Raw genomic sequence first — 24,402 nt, 5'->3', positions numbered from 1 at the left:
CCTGAGAAGGATCAGCTCTGTGGTTTCCCATCCTGCAGACTCCAACCCAGCACCTCTGAGCAGAGCCCCTGCCTGCCCCACACCTTTCCAGTACAGCACCCGAAAATTTCCCCTCTCAACACCTCATATCTGGTCTGGAGCCTGAATGGATCCAAGTGCAATCATTTCACCATTTTTGCCCCTAAAGGGCACAGAAGGGGGGCACAGCTGGTGTCCCCAAAAGGCACAGAAGGGGGGCACAGATGGGGGACCCAAAACCCAAGCAATGTGGGGAGTACGTCCTTTCCTCCCACTGATGGAGGAGCCATCTGCCAAAGCTCTCTCGGGCCGATTTCCCGCTTTGGAGAGAGGGGACGAGGTGCCCGAAGGGGCTGGCGGGGGACGCGGCACCTGCCCGGGGGCTGCGCTGGGCGGGCGGGCGGCACAGCCCGGGGGTGGCCGGTACAGCCCGGGGCCGCTCGGTTCGGTCTGCACCGGCACCGTGTCCGTGTCCGTGTCCGGGGGAGGCTCCCCGCCCGCCGTGCCCCCACCCCCGCTCCCCCTCGCCGGGCCCCGAGCGCCCTGCCCGGTCCCCGCCCCGAGGTGCCCGCACCCCCGGCTCCGCCGCTCGAGCTCCCCCGTGCGCTCTGCCCCGGGAGCCGCCGCTGTCCCCATCCCCATCCCCATCCCCGTCCTGTCCCCTTCCCCGTCCCCAGCCCGCCTCGGCCATGCCGGGCCCGCGGCGGGACCGCCCGGCCGTGCTGCTGCTGCTCGGGGCGCTGCTGGCCGCCGATCTCTACTTCCACCTCTGGCCGCGGGCGCGCCGGGAGCTGGGCAGGGTCCCCCCGGGCTGCCCGTGCCCCGCGGCCCCCCGCCGCGCCGCGCCCGCCGCTGCCCCGCGCCGCCCCCGCGCTGCGCCGCCTCTTCGCCCACCCGATGTACCGCGCCGCCCCGCCGGGCCCCGCCGAGCCGCTGCTGGGCGCCCGCGAAGCCCTGCGCTACTACCGGCGGAAGGCGGCTCGATGGAACAGGTGCGTCCCGCAGCCGCGCAGCCCCCGCGCCCCGCACCGCGCAGCGCCCGCAGCCCGGGCACCCCGCGCCCGCAGCGCCGCGATACCCCCTGGCTGGGCATCTGCTCCTTCCCGGCACCCCCTTGCCCTGCACCCCTTTCTGGGCATCTCCTCCTTCCCCGGCGCCCCTTTTCTGGGCATCTCCTGGGCACTCCCTTCCTGGGCATCTCCTCCTTCCTCAGCACCCCTTTTCTGGGCATCTCCCCCTTGCCCGACACCTCCTTCCTGGGCATCTCCTGGGCACCTCCTTGCCCGGCACCCCTTTCCTGGCTATTTCCTGGGCATCCCTTTCTTGAGCGCTCCGTGCACCAGCGGCTGCTGGCACTCCCTTCCCTTCCCTTCCCTTCCCTTCCCTTCCCTTCCCTTCCCTTCCCTTCCCTTCCCTTCCCTTCCCTTCCCTTCCCTTCCCTTCCCTTCCCTTCCCTTCCCTTCCCTTCCCTTCCCTTCCCTTCCCTTCCCTTCCCTTCCCTTCCCTTCCCTTCCCTTCCCTTCCCTTCCCTTCCCGGACATCTCCTGGGCACCCCCTTCCCAAGTACCTCCGGGTACCTCGTTCCCCAGCACCCCCTTCCCGAATATCCCCTGGCCGTTCTTTTCCTGGGCACTCCCTTCCCTGACAATCCCTCTGCCCGCAGCTTCTGGGCACCTTCCCACCGGGCACCCCTTGCATGATCCCTCATTCCCTGAGCCCCTCCTGGGCACCCCGTTCTTGAGCACCCACTGCACGGGCATCTCCTGGGCACCCCCTTCCCGGGTGTTTTCTGAGCACCCTTGCATGGGCACCCCTTTCCTGGATATCTCTTGGATGCCCCTTTCCTGGGCGCCCCTTGCATGGGGACGCATTTCTCTGGCATCTCCTGGGCACCCCTTTTTTGGACCTCCTATGCACTGGGATCTCTTGAGCACCCCCTGCATGGGCACCCCCTGTTAGTGCACCTCCTGCATGGGCATCCCCTGGGCACCCCCTTTCTGGGCACCCCTGCCCTGGCATCCCCTGGGCACACTCTGGCCAGGCACTCCCTGCATGGGCACCCTCAGGCACCCCCTCTCAGGTTCCCCTCCCTTTCTGGGCAGCTCTCCTGGGTGTCCCTTGGGTGCCCCCTGGCATTGCCAGCCCAGCTTGCCTCCCCCCCAGTCTGGCTCTGTGCCCTCACCCCTCCAGCCTGGAGGTGTCTCCCACCCTGCCCCACTGCCAGAGCCCCAGAGAAAGCAGAGAAAGGCACCCCCAGCTCAGAGCCCTCTCCTGCTGCCTCTGCCAGCCCAGCAAGGAGGAAATTCCCTTTGCTGCTGGGGTGGGACTGTCCCTGCCCTGTGGTCACTGCCCTGGTGGGGACAGTGTCCCACAGTGCCAGCTCCAAGCATTGATTATCTGTACCCCGAATCCCTGATCTAACCCCCCTTCCAGGAGCATACAGCACCCCAGATCTGCTCCCTGCGCCCCCAAAACTCCTCCACTCATGCACAAACCTGGATGGAGCAGAGCACAGAGCTCCTCGTGGCATCACCTCACCCACTGTCCCCTCTGTGGGACAGGACACCTGCAAGGGGGTGACAGCATGTGGGGACACCCCAGGGACCGCTGTGCTGGCACTGCCCAGGTTTGGGTTCCCCACTCGTCCCATCCCCTGCACAGACAGGATTCCCAAGTGCTCTCTCCACCTCCATGCCTGCTCCTCCTGTTCCTGTGGGGCTCTCCCAGTGCTGGTTCCACGTGAGATTTGCTGCAGGAGATGATGGGAAGCGATAATGGAAGGAACAGGGAATGACCTTCATGGCCTGACAGCACCAGGGTCTGGAGCCACCTCAGTGCTCAGCCAGGGCCACCCCTGTGAAGCTCTTCCCTGTCTCCAGTCTGGATCCTGTTGAATCCTTTGTCCCAGCATGTGAAATCCATGGCTGGTGGGTTTGAGTACCCCTGGATGTGCACAGACCCACCTTGGGTGCATCTCAGAGCTGAGCACTGCCTGCTGAAGCCACCAGGGTTTGGGTACCAAGGTGGATATCTCCCAAGCAAAATCCCAGTGGGAACTGAGGATTTCAGCCAAAGCTTCTCACAGCTTGGTGGCACCATCAGAAACCCTGGGCACTTGCTGTAACCTCTGTTGCAGGAGAGGGAGAAGTCTGCACTCCCCAGTTTTATTCGCCACGCTGTTAAAAGATGGAATTTGTTAAAAGCTGGAATTTGTGCTGCACTTTGCCTCCTGCCCCAAGGTTTGGGTGTGCTGTGACCGGGAGGAACGCTGTGATGCCTTTTGTCCTTGACTGACTTCACTCTGCACCTCCAGGAAGGGAAGAAGGCACAGTATTGATTATTGCTCCCCCTGAAATAAAATATTTGATGCTCATAAGTGGGTGAAACCTCCAGAGAGCACAGGCTGAGGTGACACAACTGTTCCTGCAAAGACCTGCCAACAACCACCAGTGCTGCAAATTGAACATGGAACAGGTGGCACTCACCAGAGCTGATGGATTTTATGAAATTGTTAATTTGCTGTGGGCACAGAGGAATTCCTGCCTCACCTGCAGAGCCTGTGTCCTCTCTGATGTGGCCAGGGCAGGGTCCTGGGGGGACTCAGGAGGATGCAGAACCAGCTGGAGAGACTGATGGGGATGCACGATGGAAACAGAAAAACAACAAAACATCCACATCTCTTCAAAACCCCCCCAGAAAGTCCCCCAAAACTCCAGAGTTTATTGTTATCCCTGAAGGAGCAGCTTCAAAAGCCCAAACTCAGGATGCTGGTGGCCTGAGCAGTGTCACCCCACGCTGTGCCTCCCTCCCAGCCCAGCACAGAGCTGAAAGCCAGGGCAACCCCAGGCCTATTTATAGCAGGGTAGAAATGAACCCTGGTTTTATTTCATTATGCCTTTTGCAGAGATCTGGCTTTTTCCAGGGAAATATTTCAGGAATCCTGAAGGAAGCAGGGAGAGCTGTATTTTGGGTTGAAAGGCTGGGAGAGGACTGGCTCAGGCTGGGCAGGGCCCGTGTGGATGCAGGGCTGGGAGCTGCCTCCCCTTGCATAACCACTGCATTTTTTTCCCCCTCAGTAATGCCTTGCTCACCCGGGGGGAACAGCCCATGTGTGTGGCAGGCAGGAGAGCAAATATGGAAAAATATTTGGGCAGCTTCCTTGGGGAAAAACCCTGAGTCACTGCTGTCCCTGGCACTGGGGTTTGCCATCCCTGGCTGTGGCAGGGTTAATACCTCATTTATTAATTAAGGCTTTATTAATGCCTCACAACTCGTTACGGTTGTGCCTCACATGTCCATAGGAGGGGAGCAGGCTGGGGGTCAAGGCATTTCTGCTGGAGCTGGTGGCAATCCAGGGCATTTCCTTGTGCACAGGGAATTTTCTGCCTCATGATGGCATTCCAAGGCACTTCCTTGTGCACAGGGAATTTTCTGCCTCATGATGGCATTCCAAGGCACTTCCTTGTGCACAGGGAATTTTCTGGCTATTTTCTGTCTGAGTTTTCTGTCATTCCAGGGCCATTTCCAGGTGCACAGGGAATTTTCTGCCTCCTGAGCAAAGCCCTGGCCAGGGAGGGCAGTGCTCCAGCTCCCTCTTACCTTGCACACGTGGATTTTTCCATGCTGTGGCTGGCCCAGTGCGATGGAAAGACAAACAGACTGGGAGAGGGAACAGGCACTTCCAACCTGTCCCTCCAGCTCCCACAGGGCTCCCAGGACACCTCTGTGTAGGAAATGAATTTGTGGGAAATCCTCAAAGCCTGACAGAAGGCTCACATAGTGTGTATGTGTATGTAAGAAATGCTGACTTAGAAATACTGTGGAATAAGACATTATTGAGAGAAAAATAGAGCCAAAAACAAGTTTCAAAGGATAGTATTGATACGCTATGCCATAAATACTTTAAAGCCAACCATCTAAAATTACTCTTCAGAAGTCTTACTGCAATGTGTTTTTCATACTTCTATTTTTCTAAACTACTTTTAGTTGCAAGGCTATCCCTTAAAACTTCTTTTTTGTTCAATTTTTCTCTCAGTCATGTCTGTCGTATTCCATAATATTTCTAACATTTCTTATCTCAAGGTTTACATCCACACACATACTATGTAAACCTTCTATCAAACTTTAAGAATTTTCTACAAATTCATTTCCTACACCTCTGGGAGAGTTCAAGCCCTGCTCACAGCCAGATTAACCACCCTGCTCAGCCTGCTTGGATGGAGAAGGGTGATGGAAAATTGATGGAAAAATCCCAACCAAGCCCCAGCTGCTGGGCTGAGCAGGGAAATAAAGGAACCCCCAGGAGCCCTTTGCAGCCCCCAGTGGAAATTATCATCAGTTATCAAGGATTATCATTCCTTGGCTGATAAATGTCCTGGGGCATGGTCAGACCTCGCTGCTCAGGCTCTGCATGGGCTCTGGCTGGGATTGTGGCATTTCCCCCTGTCCAGCCTTGGTTAATGTCCTGCTCCTTATCAGCCCCCAGCTGCTGTTTGCTTTCCTGCATGGATCCTGGCACTTTCAGTGCAAACTGAGCTTCATTTTCCCTTTATCAGGACTGGCTGCTGCACACAGGGGCTGGACACTGTTAATGAGAAACCAAACTCTGTCCTCTGCTTTCAGTGACCTTTCATTTCCACAGCCCCAGCCTTGGAGTTTCTGTCAGTGCTGAGCAAGAAATGGCACAGATTCACTCCAAGGCTGATTTGCAGAAGAGCATTTAATTTCAAAAATCCTCTCTTTTATAGACAGATTCAACACATTCTGCTTGATTGGCTCACTAACAAAAACATCTTTTTCACAAGCAGCCCTTGAGAGGAACAGAAAAGCAGAGTAGGAAGACACCACCTGCAGGTTGTTTATACCAACAAGTTATCATCGTTTTTCTACAAATCCCTAAAAAAGTCTCACAAGTCCTCTGTGAGAAAACAAAGCCCATTTTCTCGCTCTCTGGCTGTTGCATCCACAGGTCCCTAGGTTGAATGAAATGCTGATTGAGTGGGGAGATGGTTTTGGGTCATTCCTGAATTTAGGAGGCTCCTTCAGCTCCACCTGCCAAAAAAGGGGGGGGATTGAACCTTGATTTTTTAGAGATCATGGGCAGGATGCTGCCACATGACCTTGTAGCATCCCTGTTCACTGTGGATTTGGTCACAGAGGCAATTTGTAGGTTTCAGTGATTTTTTCCCCCCAAATTCTGGGAAAAATCTCTCTCAGAGTCTCTGACCATCCCAGCCATTTTTTCTGCTCACAGCCAGATTAACCACACTGCTCAGCCTGCTTGGGTGGAGAAATGATGGAAAAATCCCAACCAAACCCCAGCTGCTGGGCTGAGCAGGGAAACAGAGAAACCCCCAGGAGCCCTTTGCAGCCCCCAGTGCCATTCCTTGGCTGATAAAGTTTGATAGAAGGGTGACATGGTATGGATGTGTATGTAAACCTTGAGATAAGAAATGTTGACTTAGAAATATTATGGAATAAGACAGATATGATTGAGAGAAAAATGGAACTAAGAAGTTTTAAAGGATAGCCTTGCAAATAAAAGTAGATAGTTTAGAAAAATAGAAATGTAAAAGATACATTGTAGTAAGGCTTGTGAAGAGTAATTTTAGATGATAAGCTTTAAAGCATTTATAACATGGTATATCAATACTATCCTTTGAAACTTGATTTTAGTGATTTTTTTTTCCCCAGCTTCAAGAAGGTCAGAAACTCTGACAGTCTCCTGCCTCAGTTTCCCCTTACTCACTCTATGCTCTTTTCCTGGCACCCTCCAGGCTCGGAGAAGGGAACTTTTCCACATCCCCATCCCTCCTCTCTTGCAGGAGACACAAGCTGCTCCCTTTTCCACATCCCCATCTCCAGAATGTCTCTCTTGCAGGAGACACAACCTGTACCAGAAGGAGCTGAACCATTCCTTTGTCCTCATCCCCATCATGTCTCTCTTGCAGGAGGCACAGGCTGTACCAGGAGGAGCTGAACCTTTCCTTTATCCTCATCCCCATCTCTCCTCTCTTGCAGGAGACACAACCTGTACCAGGAGGAGCTGAACCTTTCCTTTATCCTCATCCCCATCTGTCCTCTCTTGCAGGAGACGCAGCCTGTACCAGGAGGAGCTGAACCTTTCCTTTATCCTCATCCCCATCATGTCTCTCTTGCAGGAGGCACAGGCTGTGCCAGGAAGAGCTGAATCTCTCCCATTTCCCCATCTCTCCTCTCTCTCTCTTGCAGGAGGCACAGGCTGTACCGGCAGGAGCTGAACCTGACCCTGCCAGCCCCTCTCCCCCTGCGTGCCGAGGCCGCCTGGCTGCAGTTCCAGCTGGGCATCAGCCGGGATGGGCTCTACCCGCGCTCCAGCGCTGCCGTCAGCCGCCTGCTGCGGGACCTGCGCGACCTGCCCACCGTCAGCGCCGGTGAGGGCACGGGGATGGGCACGGGGATGGGCATGGGGATGGGCATGGGGATGGGCACGGGGATGGGCACGGGGATGGGCATGGGCATGGGGATGGGCATGGGGATGGGCACGGGGATGGGCATGGGCATGGGGATGGGGATGGGGATGGGCATGGGGATGGGCATGGGCACGGGGGTGGGCATAAGCATGGGGATGGGGATGGGGATGGGGATGGGCATGGGGATGGGCATGGGGATGGGCACGGGGATGGGCACGGGGATGGGCATGGGCATGGGGATGGGGATGGGCACGGGGATGGGCATGGGGATGGGCATGGGGATGGGCATGGGGATGGGCATGGGGATGGGCATGGGCACGGGGGTGGGCATAAGCATGGGGATGGGGATGGGGATGGGGATGGGCACGGGGATGGGCATGGGCATGGGGATGGGCACGGGGATGGGGATGGGCACGGGGATGGGCATGGGGATGGGCATGGGAATGGGCATGGGGATGGGAATGGGGATGGGCATGGGAATGGGCATGGGGATGGGCATGGGAATGGGGATGGGCATGGGAATGGGCATGGGCATGGGCACGGGGATGGGCATGGGGATGGGCATGGGGATGGGCATGGGGATGGGCATGGGCACGGGGGTGGGCATAAGCATGGGGATGGGGATGGGGATGGGGATGGGCATGGGGATGGGCATGGGGATGGGCACGGGGATGGGCACGGGGATGGGCATGGGCATGGGGATGGGCACGGGGATGGGGATGGGCACGGGGATGGGCATGGGGATGGGCATGGGAATGGGCATGGGGATGGGAATGGGGATGGGCATGGGAATGGGCATGGGGATGGGCATGGGAATGGGGATGGGCATGGGAATGGGCATGGGCATGGGCACGGGGATGGGCATGGGGATGGGCATGGGGATGGGCATGGGCATGGGGATGGGCATGGGGATGAGCACGGGGATGGGCATGGGCATGGGGATGGGCATGGGGATGGGCATGGGGATGGGCATGGGGATGAGCACGGGGATGGGCATGGGCATGGGGATGGGCACGGTGATGGGCACGGGGATGGGCATGGGCATGGGGATGGGAACGGGGATGGGCATGGGCATGGGCTCCAGGGGGATAGCAAACGATTTTAAAAAAGTAAGTTGCAACATTAAGTTCTTGCTCTGCTGCCTGAGATGTGGGCTGGTGGCATCTTCCCATTGTCATAACCATGTAATGAGACTGATGCTGGAATATAAAACAGCTCATGGCATGTTCCACAGCAGCCCCATCCCATTTTTGATTTATACAGCCCCCAGCCAGTGATGTGTCAGGACTGTGGGCTGACAGTCACAAGATTCTGGGCAGTTGTGTGCAGAGTGAGTGCTTGGCAGATTCAGTTTAGATGTAATATAACATAGTGTAATATAATGTAGAATAATAAAGTAATTAATTAGCCTTAAGTGATAAGATGGAGTCAGGTGCATCATCCTCTCCCCTTGCTGGGGATGCCTGTGGATGCTGGTGGGGTCTCACTGCTCCTCCTGCCCTGCAGACTACAGCCAGGATGAGAAGGCCCTGCTGGGAGCCTGTGACTGCAGCCAGGGTGAGTGTGGCACCTGGGGTCCCCATGTCCCATCCCCAATGCTCCATCCCCAGCTGGGCCAGGAAACACCAAACCAGGCTCTGCTCCCTCCCATTGACCCAGCATGGGCTGGGATCACAGAGCATGGAATTATTCCAGCTGGAAAAGCCCTCTGAAATGATGGAGTCCACCCCAAGGGCCATGTCCAGGCTTTTTTTAACACCCAGGGGTGATAATTCCACCACTTCCATGAGCAACCTGTCCAGTGTGGGTGTCAGGACACCAGTTCAGCACTGGTTTCTGCTGGGGAGGGAGGGAAAAGTCCCCAAGGGGATGTGACAGAGGGACTGAAGGGAAATCTGCTCTATGGCACAAAGGGGAGAGGAAAATAAATGGGAAGAGAGAGGGGAGTGGCTGTAAGGAGTGAGGGGATGTGCTGGGAGTGCAACTGGGTGTTCCCAGGAATTAACATCTCATTTCCCAGGAATTAACATTCCATTTCCCAGGAGTTAATGCCCCATTTACCAGGAGTTAATATCCCCTTTCCAGGCAGTTATCATCCCCTTTCCTAAATGTTAGCATCCTATTTCCCAGGCAGTTATCATCCCATTTCCAGGAGCTAACATCCCCTTTCCCAAGAGTTAACACCCCATTTTCCAGCTGCTAACACCCCATTTCCAGGAGTTAACACCCCCTTTCCCAGGAGAGTTAATACTCACTTTCCAGGCAGTTATCATCCCATTTTCCAAGTGTTAACATCCCATTTCCAGGAGCTAACATCCCCTTTCCCTGCAGCTAACACCCCATTTCCCAAAAGTTAACACCCCATTTTCCAGCAGCTAACACCCCATTTCCCAGGAGTTAACACTCAGTTTCCCAGAGGTGAAGATTCCCATTTCCAGGAGCTAACCCCCCATTTTCCAGGATTTAACCCCCATTCCCAGCAGTTAACCCCCCATTTCCAGGAGCTAACCCCCCATTTCCATGAGCTAACACCCCCTTTCCTCCCCAAGTGGTGAAGCCCAGCGGTGTGCACCTGAAGCTGGTCCTCAGGTTCCAGGATTTTGGGAAAGCCATGTTCAAGCCCATGAGGTAAGGGCAGCAGAGCCCCCCCGAGCCCCTGCAGGGTGGGCTGGGACCCTCCTTGGCACGGGAAGGTCCCACCACCCCTTCCCTCTCTGTCCTCCCTACCTGGGCAGTGAAAATGTTCCATTATTTTCCATTTTTCTTGGCTGCTCTCACCACCCCAGGAGCACACTTGGGTAAACACCAGCGTTCCCACAGTGCTGTTGGTGTTGGAAATGTCTCAGTTTTGGGTGCCAGGTGCAGAACGACCTTGGGACACTTGTTCTCCTGAGATCCTTGCCATGAGGGACTGCTCTTCCCTAGCAGACTTTGGGGCTTGCCTTGCTTTTCCTTGGATTCCCCGGAGTGTTTCCAAGAAGCAGCCATCAAACAGGGGATTTAAATTGCTGCTGCTTTATTTGCAGCCCCTTGGGACTCTTGACATCAATTCCCTCTCACTTTGCTGTCCATGTGTGACAGAGCAGCTGGGATGATAAATCCTCACCCAGGAGGAGTCAGCTCCTGTCCCCTGGGTCTCCATCCACCTCTGCCCAGTGTCCACCGGGTCCTGGAGGGGAAGGAGAGCATCCATGGCCTGAGGGATTTCCTGTGTACTGTCCCCTTTCCCAGGAATTAACATCCCATTTCCCAAGAGTTATCATCCCATTCCCCAGGAATTAACATCCCATTCCCCAGGAATTAACATCCCATTTCCAGGAATTAACGCCCCCTTTCCCAGGAGTTAACATTCCCTATTTCCAGGAGTTACCACCCCATTTCCAGGAGTTACCACCCCATTTCCCAGGAGTTAACCCCTTTCCAGGAGTTAACTTCCCATTTTCCAAGGAGTTAAGGCTGAGTATCAGGTTCCCACGCTGCACCTACTGGGGCACCTTGTGCCAGCCAGAAAATGGAATTAAATGGAGCTCCCACCTCAGGGATCGGAGAGCATCAGCCCTGAGCCCTCCTCTGTCTCCAGGGGGATGTGACAAAAACCACCTGAAACTTTGTCCTGAGGGGGTCTAAGCTCTTGCTGGAGCAGATTTAAGCCCCAGCCAGCTCTTCTGCCTCCCCAGGGTGCAGGTGCTGCTCCCTGGCTCCAGCTGGGCACGGAGCCCTTGGCTCTGACCCTGTCCCCATTGTGGCCCCCCAGCTGTCCCTGTGCCCCCCCTCGGTGTCCCGGCTGCCCAGGGCTCACCCCCTGCTTCCTCCCAGGCAGAAACGTGAGGAGGAGACTCCTGAGGATTTCTTCTACTTCGTGGATTTCCAGCGGCACAACGCGGAGATCGCTGCCTTCCACCTGGACAGGTAGGGCTGGCACTGCCCTGGCACGGCCCTGCTGCTCCTCTGGCCACCATGGTCTGGGAAAAGCCCTGCAGGGCTCAGGGAAAGGAAATTTCCAGGAAGTTTCCAGGAAAGGAAAAGACATTTCAAGGAAAGGAAATTTCCAGGAAAATTTCCAGGATAGGGAAGGGAAGGGAAGGGAAGGGAAGGGAAGGGAAGGGAAGGGAAGGGAAGGGAAGGGAAGGGAAGGGAAGGGAAGGGAAGGGAAGGGAAGGGAAGGGAAGGGAAGGGAAGGGAAGGGAAGGGAAGGGAAGGAAAGGAAAGGAAAGGAAAGGAAAGGAAAGGAAAGGAAAGGAAAGGAAAGGAAAGGAAAGGAAAGGAAAGGAAAGGAAAGGAAAGGAAAGGAAAGGAAAGGAAAGGAAAGGAAAGGAAAGGAAAGGAAAGGAAAAAGGAAAAGAAAGGGAAAAAGGAAAGAGGAAAAAGGAAGGGGAAAGGGGAAAGGAATCCTCCAGTAGATCCTCCTGGCTCTCATCTGACACCCCAGAGCCAGCTTTGCCTTGGGAGCAGGTGCAGTCCAGGTGGGAATGGGTCAGATTCTCGCCTGGCTGTCACACATTGTCCCTCCCCTGCATCCAGGTGCCAATCTGAGCCCTGGGCACAGCCTGGGTGCCCTGCTGGTGGGGGAGGCACACACTCCATCAGCATCAAGGTGTGCTTTGGGTTGATAAACTGCAGCAATGCAGTATTGAGCCCTCAGATAATGAGCAATTAACCTGCACCTCTTCCCAGCAGGGTGTGTGTTTAATAACATCAAAAATACCCTTGTGAAAAGATGAGGGCAGCAGCCTTTCCCTCCTCTGAACACCAGATCTCTGATGGTCAGGGTGGGTGGGGATCTCCAGTTTCCCTAGGATAAGCAGGACTAAATTAAGTCCTGTAGCTCAGACTCAGAGAAAGGGAACAAAGGGAGCTGAATTCCCTTCCCAGTTCTGCCCCAGCATCCTCACAGTGACTCTGCTTGACTCAGCCACCACCACCTCGCCCCTGCAGCTCCACTGCCACAAAAATGAGGCCAGACTGCTTTTGTCAAGTGCTTTGTGGTTTTCAGAGCTGAAAGATGCTGGATAAAAGCAAATATTTTCTTCTCTCTGAACATTGCTCAATAAGTAGCAGGCTAAATCCTGTTCTGTGCCCAATTCCCAGGAGCAGGGGGCGTTATCCAAGGAGCCAAGCAGAGCCACCTCTCCCCATTTACTGACTCAGCAATCAGCAGCAGCTGCCCATTGACTGCCAGGAATGCTTTCCTGCCCCAGGCCCTGAGGTTTTTAAGAGTATTTTTGAGGAATTAGCTAGGCATGAGAGCCTCTGGAGGAGGGGGTGCCTCCTCAGCCACATTGTACCACGATCAACCTCTTTTCTCCATATCAAACCAACACTGTAGAGGAGCCTGAAGGGCTGCTCTGGCCCTGTTTGTGTGCAAAGGGTGGGGAGAAACCAAGGCAACGTTAGGGAAAGAGACAGGAATGCTGGAGAACATCCAGCTCGTTCCAGACAGCAGCTATTAAAATACAAAAATTTAAACAGAGCCACATTACATTTTGGCCCAGAGGGGTTTTTGCTGGAAAGAGTCTGGGTACAGGGATCCAAAGGCTCCTGGTGGAAGGGGCAGCACCTGCCACCCCAGTGTGCAGCAGCAGCATCCCTGTGCCTTCTGTGCAGGATCCTGGACTTCAGGAGAGTGCCACCCACCGTGGGGAGGCTGATCAACGTCACCAAGGAGATCCTGGAGGTCACCAAGAACGAGGTTCTGCAGAGTGTCTTCTTCGTGTCACCAGGTGGGCAGGGGCTGGCTCAGGATGGGGCAAATCATGGCCCCAGTTGTCTCTAAGGTCCCTTCACAGCTGACCCAAAGCTGTGGTGTTCCACGGTGGGAGGAAGGGGCTGCAGGAAAAGGGGCTGCAGGACTCGTGCTGTGGTGCAGAAATGAAATTCTTGGGTTAAATGTGCACAAAAACATGGTTACTGCAGACTTCCCTCCAGCTGGAATCACCTACCAGATTTTCTCATTTGGCCTTTCTTTCTTAACCTTTCCCTTAGCACAGGGCCCCAATCTGTCATTTGGCAGGTTGAAATCCATGCCATGGCTGCTTTGGGGTTTTCCTTGTTTTTCCTTGGATTCCCCAGAGTGTTTCCATGAAACACCCATCAAACAGGGCGTTCTAAACTGCTCTGCACTCATTTGCACCCCTTTGGGACTCTTCCCATCTGTTCCCCCTCACTCCATCTCTCCCACAAGAAATAATCACTGCCCACGGTACGGAAATGTGGCAGCAGCTCTGTGGGCACAGAGAGAAACACAAATTTCCCAGGATTTTCGTGGGGAATGCTGTGAGAATGCTCAGAGAAGGAATTAAAACAATTCTTATCTTCACTTGCTGCACCTGTTGTTGTGAACACGTGAAATGTGTTATGGAGATTATGCCTATAATCTCCAGATTATATCCAGGTAGGAATGCTTGGCTGGTGCTCCAGATCCTCCAGATTATATCCAGGTAGGAATGCTTGTCTGGTGCTCCAGAATCTCCAGATTACATCCAGGTAGGAATGCTTGGCTGGTGTTCCAGAATCTCCAGATTATATCCAGGCAGAAATGCTTGGTTGGTGTTCCAGAATCTCCAGATTATATCCAAGTAGGAATGCTTGGCTGGTGTTCCAGAATCTCCAGATTATATCCAGGTAGGAATGCTTGGCTGGTGTTCCAGAATCTCCAGATTATATCCAGGTAGGAATGCTTGGTTGGTGTTCCAGAATCTCCAGATTATATCCAGGTAGGAATGCTTGGCTGGTGATCCAGAATCTCCAGATTATATCCAGGTAGGAATGCTTGGCTGGTGATCCAGAATCTCCAGATTATATCCAGGTAGGAATGCTTGGCTGGTGCTCCAGAATCTCCAGATTATATCCAGGCAGGAATGCTTGGCTGGTTCTCCAGAATCTCCAGATTATATCCAGGCAGGAATGCTTGGCTCCTCCCTCTGGGCTCACATCTCCCAATGGGATGCTGTAGTTCTTATCAGCCATGCAGTGACATTCAATAGCTGTTATCAGCAGATGTTCCACTCCAGAGGGAGGAGTGGGTGTGGAATAGATAAAGAAAACTGCCCACTTGACAAAAAGATAACTGCCATCCAGATGGCAAATAGAACAAACAGAACACACCTTGCCTTACATTCTGGTTCACCCTGTTTTCTGCTCTCCTCCCAGCCAGCAATGTCTGCTTCTTCGCCAAGTGCCCGTACATGTGCAAGACGGAGTACGCCGTGTGTGGGAGCCCCCACCTCCTGGAGGGCTCCCTCTCTGCCTTCCTGCCCTCCCTCAACCTGGCCCCACGCCTCTCCATCCCCAACCCCTGGATCCGCTCCTACTCCTTCGAGGGAAAAGAGGAGTAAGTGGGTAAATGAGGCTGCTCCCCACATCTGCACTGCAGGGCACGGACACACGGACAGAGCTGCTGACATAACCCAGGCCAGGGTTCAGGGAGCCCAGAATTAGGGTAATAATTAGTGTAATAACCCCTAAAGCCGTTTGCTGTGGGAAGATCAGAGAAAAGGATGAGAAACAATTCTTATCTTCTCTTGCTGCTCCTGGTATTGTGAGCATGTGGAATGTGTTACAGAGATTTGTTTACCAAAGGGTGGTTTCTTAATTAGCCAATGGTGATGGTGTTTTAAGTAAAGGACCAGCCAAATACAGCCATGAAAAACATCCACTGTGACATCAGGAGATGCTGTCCAATGGATCAAACCCTTCCAGAAAATTCTAACAGCCTTCCCCACATTTGCTGCTCCATTGGCTGTGTTTCAATTCCAGCCTCCTGCATGCACCAGGGGAGATTTATTTCCTCCTCCTGTACATCTTCACATGGAAGGTGGGTTTGAGGTATTTTTGGGATGCAGCAGAAGCAGCTGAGGGCGTCTCCTTTTCTCCATCTCCTGCAGGTGGGAAGTGAATCCACACTACTGCAACACAGTGAAGGAGATCTACCCCTACAGCAACAGCAACCGGCTGCTCAACATCGTGGACATGGCCATATTTGACTTCTTGATAGGTAATGATGGAGGGAAAGGAGTTCCTTTCCTTCCTCCTTTCTTCCCCTTTCCCCTTTCCCCTTTCCCCTTTCCTTTCCTTTCCTTTCCTTTCCTTTCCTTTCCTTTCCTTTCCTTTCCTTTCCTTTCCTTTCCTTTCATTTCCTTTCCTGAAATTTCCTTTCCTTTCCTGAAATTTCCTTTCCTGAAATTTCCTTTCCTGAAATTTCCTTTCCTGAAATTTCCTTTCCTCTCCTGAAATTTCCTTTCCTTTCCTGAAATTTCCTTTCCTGAAATTTCCTGAAATTTCCTTTCCTGAAATTTCCTTTCCTTTCCTGAAATTTCCTGAAATTTCCTTTCCTGAAATTTCCTTCCTTTCCTGAAATTTCCTGAAATTTCCTTTCCTTTCCTTTCCTGAAATTTCCTTTCCTTTCCTTTCCTGAAATTTCCTTTCCTTTCCTGAAATTTCCTTTCCTGAAATTTCCTTTCCTGAAATTTCCTTTCCTTTCCTGAAATTTCCTTTCCTTTCCTGAAATTTCCTGAAATTTCCTTTCCTGAAATTTCCTTTCCTTTCCTGAAATTTCCTGAAATTTCCTTTCCTTTCCTGAAATTTCCTGAAATTTCCTTTCCTTTCCTGAAATTTCCTTTCCTTTCCGAAATTTCCTGAAATTTCCTTTCCTTTCCTGAAATTTCCTTTCCTTTCCTGAAATTAATTTCCTTTCCTGAAATTTCCTGAAATTTCCTTTCCTGAAATTTCCTGAAATTTCCTTTCCTTTCCTGAAATTTCCTGAAATTTCCTTTCCTGAAATTTCCTTTCCTGAAATTTCCTTTCCTGAAATTTCCTTTCCTTTCCTTTCCTGAATTTTCCTTTCCTTTCCTGAAATTTCCTTTCCTTGGAATTTCCTTTCCTTTCCTTGGAATTTCCTTTCCTGGAAATTTCCTTTCCTTACCTTTCCTGGAAATTTCCTGGAGATTTCTTGGAAATTTCCTTTTGTTTTTTAGAGGGGCTGCTGTCTCCCCACAGCCCCTCCAATGTGGGGGCACAGGGGAGCCCCCAGACCCACCCCAACAAAGGTAAAGCAGCACCTTGGGCACTTCCAGCATTGCAACAAATACTCCATGCAGATCTGAAAGAAACCTTGGGATAATTCAGCCAATTCCCTGGAATGAAGGCAAGCTGTGTCCCTCTGTGTGGCCTTTGCAGGGAACATGGACAGGCACCACTATGAGATGTTCACCAAGTTTGGGGACGATGGCTTCCTCCTGCACCTGGACAACGCCAGAGGGTGAGGCAGCAGGGGGATGTGGGGAAGAGGAGTAGGAGGAGGAGGAGGAAGAGGAGGAGGAGGAGGAGGAGGAGGAGGGCAGGCTCTGAACTCTGCTTCATCCCCAGGTTTGGGCGGCATTCCCACGATGAACTCTCCATCCTGGCCCCGCTCTCCCAGTGCTGTGTGTAAGTTCCAGCTGCAGGAGCATGGGAATCACGAGTGGAAAAACATCCACTGGCACACCAGGAGATGCTGTCCAATGGACCAAACCCTTCCAGAAAGTTCTAACAGCCTTTCCCAGCCCATCAGCACGAGGTGCTCTCAGGAAGCACAGAAATCTCCATCCAAAATCCTGGTGGAGCTTTGATGCACTTCTTCAAGCTTCCTCTTCTCATGGCACGGAGGAGAAGCTCATGATTTTAACCCTTTGTTCCCCCTTCATTAATGCACATAAATCAGCAGCTGCAAGTTAAATTTAAGAGGCAGAAGCAGCTGCTCTTTCCTAGAGTTTCTCTTCAGGAGATGTGGAGCCTTTTTCCTTGCTCTCCCTGCTCCTTCTCCCCCTCAGGGTGGTAACTGCACTCTCCCCACACACCTTTAATTTCAAGAGCTGTTATTTGCACTCAGCAAGTATTTTCATTTCTAATTGCAGGCTCGCAGGGAATCCTTCTCTAGAAATTTTGTGCAGTTTGAAATTAACTCTGCCTCTTAATTTGGCCTTCATGCCATAATATCCACAGGTCACAGCATTCCTATTTTTCCAGATCTACCTCCCAGAAACTCCTCTTAATTTAATAATTGTAAAAGGCAGGATTTGAACACCTTGTCATAAGCAAACAAGGGCCAGGAATGGCATAAAAACAACTTGTTCTGCCTGAGGGAAACACATAAACCCTCATTTCCCACAAGGGCTGATCCATTTGGAGTGGGAGAGCATCTGAAACCGCTTGGGAAGGAAAGGAAGAGGTTTTGCTTGAGTAAGCACACGGAGGCCACAAATTTCAGCCTGCCCTGACCGACAACCTGGACTCAGCCCACCGAGTTCCTCCTTGCTCTGACACCAAGCTGGGCCACAAGAACAGGGAAGCTCCTCCAGCCAGGAGCACAGGGATGCTGAGAGCAGGCTGTTAAACACATTCCCAGCTGAGTTCTGCTCCAAGCCTGGCTTCCAGCAGATTTGGGTCTGTTTTATCTGCCTCTCCCAGCCTGTCCCACACGTTGAGGCCTGCAGTCTCTTCTCCCACACCACGAATGGCACAAATACAGCCGTGAAAGCCCTTTCCCTGGAAGCATCCAAGCCCTCCTGGAGGCACAGCCAGGCCTGAAGCAGCCCCAGGCAGGCTGCTGGAGTCCCTGGAAGGCTTGGGGTGAAAGGTTCAGCAGTCCAGCCCAGGCACAGGGTCACAGCCCCCGCGGGAGCAGAGCGGCAGCGTTTCCATCGCAGCCCTGTCTGTGCTCTGCTCTGTTTGTTTGTTGTGTAAGTGTTCCAGCGCTCCATCAGCTGCTCCCCACGGGTCACAGCAGCCCTCTCTCCACCTCCAAGCACTGCTGGGACCAGAGCAAACACAGCTGGTGTTTACCCACAGCAGCTCCCAGGCCGAAGGACAGCGCACAGATCCTCGTTCACATCTGCTCTGGGCACAGCTTCCCCTGGCAGCAGCAGCAGCACCTCACAGCTGGGGTTCAGAGCTTCCTTGTCAGCCCTCTCACTTGATCAATTGATTATTTTAGCTTTTTCAGGGATATGAATGAGGGAAGGTGATGTCTGGCCCTGTGGCAGCAGCACCCTCCTCCCCTTGTGCCGCTGCCCACACACACCTCGCTCCACACACGCTCCTGATTTAGATTGGATATTAGGAAAAGTTTTTCCTGGAAAGGGTTGTAAAACATACTACTAGGGTAGTAAAACATTGGCACAGGCTGCCCAGGGAAATCATGGAGTCACCATCCCTGGAATTCTTCAGGTGATGTGTGGATGTGGCACTTGGGGACGTGGTTTGATGGTGCTGGGACAGCAGCTGGGCTTGATGACCCTGAAGGTCCTTTCCAACCTTAGTGATTGTCCCCAGCACCTGGAACAGCTTTCCCAAACAGCACATGGCCTGTTGGAGCTGCATTGATCCAGATCAATGCCCTGGGTAAACAACAGCCTAAAAATACAAATTCTTGAGCTGCCTAAAATGGATCTGACTTCGCCTTTTTCCACCTGAAAATTCTGATTGGGCTGAATCCAAATGGTTCCATAAACATGGACCACTTTTTTTCCAAAATTCAAAGGGCTACAGCCACTGATTTATTTCAGTATTATACATGCTGAAGTCAACACATTTCTGCTGAGGATTAAACAAATGATTTCAGAACACTACATTTCATGCCCAGAAGCATTCCAAGATTGCAGCTTTTCATCCCATTTTCTGTCAAAGCAAATCACATTTGAACCTCAGTACCCCCTAAGGTGAAAAGGCACAGTTACATCAGTTCCAGGAAATATTCTCTTTGTGCTCAAGAGTTTTGACAGAAGATATTTTCTCATTCATGTCTTTTCATTTACCTCTCCCTCTGCTCCCATCTCATCAATGTCATCCTTGGGGAGGTGGCACCACCCTGCAGGAACCTGGGGAACTGGGTCATCTCTGACTCACTCAATGCTGACAATTTCACTCATGTTTTTCCTCTCTGCTGACAGAAATTTGCAGTACAAATACTCTGAGAAAAACAAAGGGAGAAGTAGAGGTTTCTGTAAAAAAAAATTAATTACCTTCCAAAGTTAAAATTACAGAACCTCTGTTCCAAAATTCTTTAAATTCCTCCATCCATCCCTGCCCTGCTGCTGTCAAGGAGCTCAGCTGCTCTTGCTGGGAGGCATTAAATTGTTGATTTATTGTTTTCCAGAATAAAGAGATCGACGTGGCTGCGCCTGCAGCTGCTGGCGGAGCCCGAGTACCGGCTGAGCGAGGTGATGAGGGAATCCCTCCTGCAGGACCCCCTGGCCCCTGTGCTCACCGAGCCCCACCTGCTGGCCCTGGACAGGCGCCTCCAGCTCGTCCTGGATGCCGTGGGGAAATGCATCGACACCTTTGGAGAGGCCACGGTGGTGGCCAACGACACCGCACAGCCCCAGAGCCCCGCAGTGCACAGAGCCAAGCTGGACACTTAGAGCCAGGAGAGCCCTTCCAGGCAAGGGGCAGCTCCAGCACGGCTCATTTCCACCACAAACACTCACAGAGACTCAGAGAGGAAATGTCAGATCAAGAGTCACAGCAGGCTCCTCTGCTCATGTGCAATCAGAGCTCCTGTGCTCAGGCAGTGGCTGTGGCTGCAGCTGATCTCTGCACACCTTTGGAGATTCTCTCCCAAATTTGCCCTAAACCAGGACAAAATTTGGTGCCCAATGTGAGGCCCCTCCAGTAAGCAAACACAGCTCTGGGGTGGAAAAGCTGTGATCTCCAGGTCTGGAGTTGGCCCTGCCCTTGGGAGGCTGAAGGAACACCTGACTGACTTGGTTTGCTCCACCTCCACAGGGGCTTGAGAAGGACATGGACTCGACCTGAGGGTGAGGGTTGAATAAAGAGATGCCAAGAGCATTTTCCTCTTAGCCAGTCTTTGTCCTGTGGTCAGGAGTGTATATTTGAGATATACCCGCCCCTGGCACAAGACAGGGCATGGGTCCATTCTGACTCTGTCAGTGTTGTTTTGGTTTACTGCATTGTTCATTTTATCCTGGTCAGAGCAGAGGGCTTTGTGAGAAACACAGTAAAGGTCAGAATTTCAGAAAGCTGTGAGAGCAGACTGGAAACAGAAAGAGCAGAGAACTCAGCTGGCTACAGCTGCAATCTCAAAGTAGAAAAGTTACAACAGTACAGCAAACAAGGACATGAAACAATAGCTTGAGTTTTAGGCTTGGGTAAGTTAGACATTAAGATTTAAGGCACTAGACGTGCTCAGTGTCAGGGGCAGTGTCACCCCAGCCCACACTGACCTGTGCAGGTCTCACTGAAACCCCTTCTCTGCCCTGCCTGAAGAGCCACTGGATGCAGAACACAAGCAGGTCTGTGCTGCCTTAGACCCCAAGGGAAAAAACCTAAACTAAAAAATCCATGCTGAAAATCAAACCACTCTGAGACAAAGGACTTACATATTTATGTATTTACAATTCAGGAACCCACCCATTTCTGGGGAAAACATTTTGTCAGGTTAATCTATCTCTGTTTTGTCAGAGGAATCTATCTCAGGTCATCTTCTCATATCTTTTAAAATAATTTTCTCCTCTTATCTTTTAAAGTCATTTAGGTTGTCATAATTAGTTGGAAAATACAAATGGTATCCCCATCTCTGCCCCTATCAGGGTCTGCATTTTGAGGAGATGCAACAGAAACCAGGGACCAAAACAAAGCATGGGAAAGGAGTTTTCGTGGGTATTTCAGCTCCCAGCTGACCCTTCACCTCCAAACAACAAGGTTTAAGAATAACTGGATTAGTGAAGCTCTCCTTAATAGCTTTTTCCTTTAACTATTAGGAATTATTACACTGAGCCTTTTGGCAGCCTGGGGAAAGCAGTTGAGAACTCACCAAAACCCCACATAAACCCCACCAAAAACGCCATATAAACCCACCAAAATCCCACATAAACGCACCAAAACCCCATATAAACCCCACCAAAAACCCCACATAAACGCACCAAAACCCCATATATACCCACCAAAAACTCCATATAAACACACCAAAATCCCACATAAACTCACCAAAACCCCATATAAACCCCACCAAAAACCCCACATAAACTCACCAAAACCCCATATATACTCACCAAAAACCCCATATATACCCACCAAAAACCCCATATAAACCCACCAAAACCCCACATAAACTCACCAAAACCCCATATATACCCACCAAAAACCCCATATAAACACACCAAAATCCCACATAAATCCCACCAAAACCCCACCAAAAACTCCATATAAACACACCAAAATCCCACATAAACCTACCAAAATTCTGCATAAATCCCACCAAAACCCCACCAAAAACCCCATATAAACACACCAAAATCCCACATAAACTCACCAAAACCCCATATATACCCACCAAAAACCCCATATAAACCCACCAAAATCCCACATAAATCCCACCAAAACCCCACCAAAAACTCCATATAAACACACCAAAATCCCACATAAACCTACCAAAATTCTGCATAAATCCCACCAAAACCCCACCAAAAACCCCATATAAACCCACCAAAAACCCCACTCCAGGCTCCTTTAGTCTCTCCCAAATTGTGGTTCAGACAAATCCTTACATTTCCAACTTTTCAACAATCTCAAGGAGATTCTTGACCTTTTTACTCTTGAGACTTACGGACGTTTTTGCTCTTGAGGACAGAGAACAGATGAAAATAAGAGGATTTGTCTCCCTCTCAGCACGTTTGCTCTGTTGGTTATTTCTGTCAGAACAGTGAATTCCCAAAGTTTTATCTCCCTCTACCGGTGACTTTTTGTGCTCTCCCCACACAGGACAAACTCAGAATTAATTCCATCTTTTGCCATGCAATGGTGACTGTGGCTTCAACAGGAAGCACATGGCAACACAAGATAAGTTTAAATTTAAAGTTGTAATTATTGTGTATTTATAGTTGTAAGGCTGGAAGTGGAGGGTTTGAAGTTCCATTTTAGGTATTAAATTTCTGGTTTCAGCCTGGTTTTTTTTCAGTGGAGGGGATTGGGAAAGGGAGGGCAGGTGAAGGAAATACCCATGGATATTTAAATTGCTGGTACAGGGTTCTTCTCGCTTATATTTTCTTTTACATGACACATTTTTACTGGACCTTCAAAGCTGGGTGACTCAGCTTCCTTGGGGCTGGCTGTAAAACACATCCAAGCCTGAGCTGCCTCAGGTCACTCTTCAAATTGTTTTCCTGCTCCATCACAGCTGAAAATCCCCCTTTTCCATTTCCCACCACACCTTATTCACGATTATCCACCACAGGCTCATGAGGGGGTCGCAGAGATGGAAGCAGCCAACTTAGAAATCCAAAAATCCTGGCTGGGCTGGGAAAATGAACACCCTGGGAGAAAACAGAGTTGCCAGGAGGCAAACAGGACCCAGGTCCAAGAGCAGAGGAATTCCCAGGCTGGCACATGGAGGCTGAGCTCTCCCAGGGAAAAGGCAGGACCTGAGCTCACCCCTCTGGAGTTTACACCAAGATAATCCATTAAGCTGCTTATTTTCTGCTGCCTCATTCACAACACATCCTCTAAAGCCAAAGGAAAACACCGTGCAGGGGGGCAGGGAATAAAATAAAAGAGGCTGATTGCATTTAAGAATTTAAATCATTTTATTGCTTTACCTGCCATTAGGACAATCTATAACAAAAGGAATATAATATAATATATTAGCACATACAGTAAATCAGACTTATAGAGTCAGGTAACAATACAAAAATGGTCCTCTGGTTGACTATAGCTTCCTAGGGCAATAGACTTCATCAATTTGCTGAAGATAGACTAGCAAAAAATTACTTCTAAAGCCCTGAATGTTAGCTAAGGCAAAACTATGCCAATTGTGGTTTCAAACATATTGAAATTGCACACAAAGGTAAAGCTATAACTGTGTTTAATATTTAACTCAGACTTAGCTGATTTATCTTAAAATCTTGTAGGTAAAACTACAAAAGGGAGTAAACAGCAAGCTAAAAAGATGCAGTAGTGAAACTTGATTAGAAAGCCTTATATAAAAAAAATGTGCATTTTTTTTGTGGAGCTCTAACTGGTTTACACAGTTTTTGGTGCTTTAATGTAACACAAAACACATATGAAGAAAAAAAACCTGCAGAGTCAAAACTTAAGAAAAAAGTTTTACCCAAAAAAAACAAAAGGAGGAAAAAAAAAAAAGAACCAAAAAAAGGTAGCATTTGCTTATTCCTTAAGGACTCTGGCAGAAATCCTCTATTCAACATCTCTTGAATAGAGAACTCAAACCACAAGCATTTCAATCCCCGTGCTGGGATTTCAGTTTCAGAAATACCCTGAAACCTTTTGTAAAGGCTTGATACCTTCAGTATTAATTACTCTGCATGAATTAGCAGACTCTTCCTGATTCTGTCCATGCCTGGGAAAAGGTTGGATTTGCATCCACTCCACCTCAGAAAGGAAATAAAACGAGGGCTCCATCGTTAAAGTAGTTGCACAACAAATGCCAAACTGCTTGCTGTCACTCCCAAATACAAACCTATGCTACTTGATATAAATTACAGTTTAAAGGAAACCTTAAAAATTGCCTACAATTATTGAACCGTGGAATTCAGTAAAAACTTTTGGGAAGTCTTGGTGAGCACAGAGTAATGGAACACAAAGCTGGGAAATACTGAAATACATTTAAGACTCCGCAACAGATTGAACTTGGGGGAAAAAAAAAAAAAGGATTAAATAAGTGTGGTGGAAATTCCATAAGCAAGAAAAGAGAATGCACCTTTTGGCTTTGAACTAGATTTATAGTGAACCATTTTTAAAATGATGAACTGACAGCTCTAAAAACTTAAAACAACTGAGTGTTGCAGGAAAGTTCAAACATTCAGTTTTTTTGCCTCACATTCTCTACTAAGAATAATGGAGCTCTACAGACCAGCAATCTTGTCACCTGCAACTGATACTGGCCAAAACACTCAGCATTTATTTTCCCTGGTAACAAAGGGTC

At 50.9% G+C, this 24,402-nt stretch overlaps 2 protein-coding genes across 3 annotated transcripts in view; one reads left to right on the top strand and one right to left on the bottom strand.

Moving 5' to 3' along the window:
- The first annotated feature begins 601 nt into the window (after positions 1-601).
- FAM20A (FAM20A golgi associated secretory pathway pseudokinase) lies at positions 602-20,302 on the top strand. Its single transcript, XM_074554948.1, is given in 12 exon segments — positions 602-838; positions 840-1,010; positions 7,249-7,430; positions 8,976-9,026; positions 10,019-10,097; positions 11,286-11,378; positions 13,074-13,189; positions 14,619-14,799; positions 15,353-15,462; positions 16,644-16,725; positions 16,833-16,892; positions 19,600-20,302. Coding segments are annotated over 12 exon segments (1,521 nt in total). The 5' UTR covers positions 602-707; the 3' UTR covers positions 19,865-20,302.
- A 2,723-nt stretch (positions 20,303-23,025) lies between these two features.
- Positions 23,026-24,402, bottom strand: part of PRKAR1A (protein kinase cAMP-dependent type I regulatory subunit alpha) — an 18,950-nt gene continuing 17,573 nt past the window's right edge. For both annotated transcript variants that reach the window (XM_074554832.1, XM_074554833.1), the window contains one exon: positions 23,026-24,402. This exon is cut by the window's right edge and continues 1,164 nt beyond it. The gene's annotated coding sequence lies outside the window, so the exon portion shown is untranslated.

Source organism: Zonotrichia albicollis, chromosome 19, assembly GCF_047830755.1.
Source record: "Zonotrichia albicollis isolate bZonAlb1 chromosome 19, bZonAlb1.hap1, whole genome shotgun sequence".
Lineage (NCBI taxonomy): Eukaryota > Metazoa > Chordata > Aves > Passeriformes > Passerellidae > Zonotrichia > Zonotrichia albicollis.
Note: the sequence above shows the minus strand (reverse complement) of the source record. Positions and strands in the feature narration are given on the sequence as shown.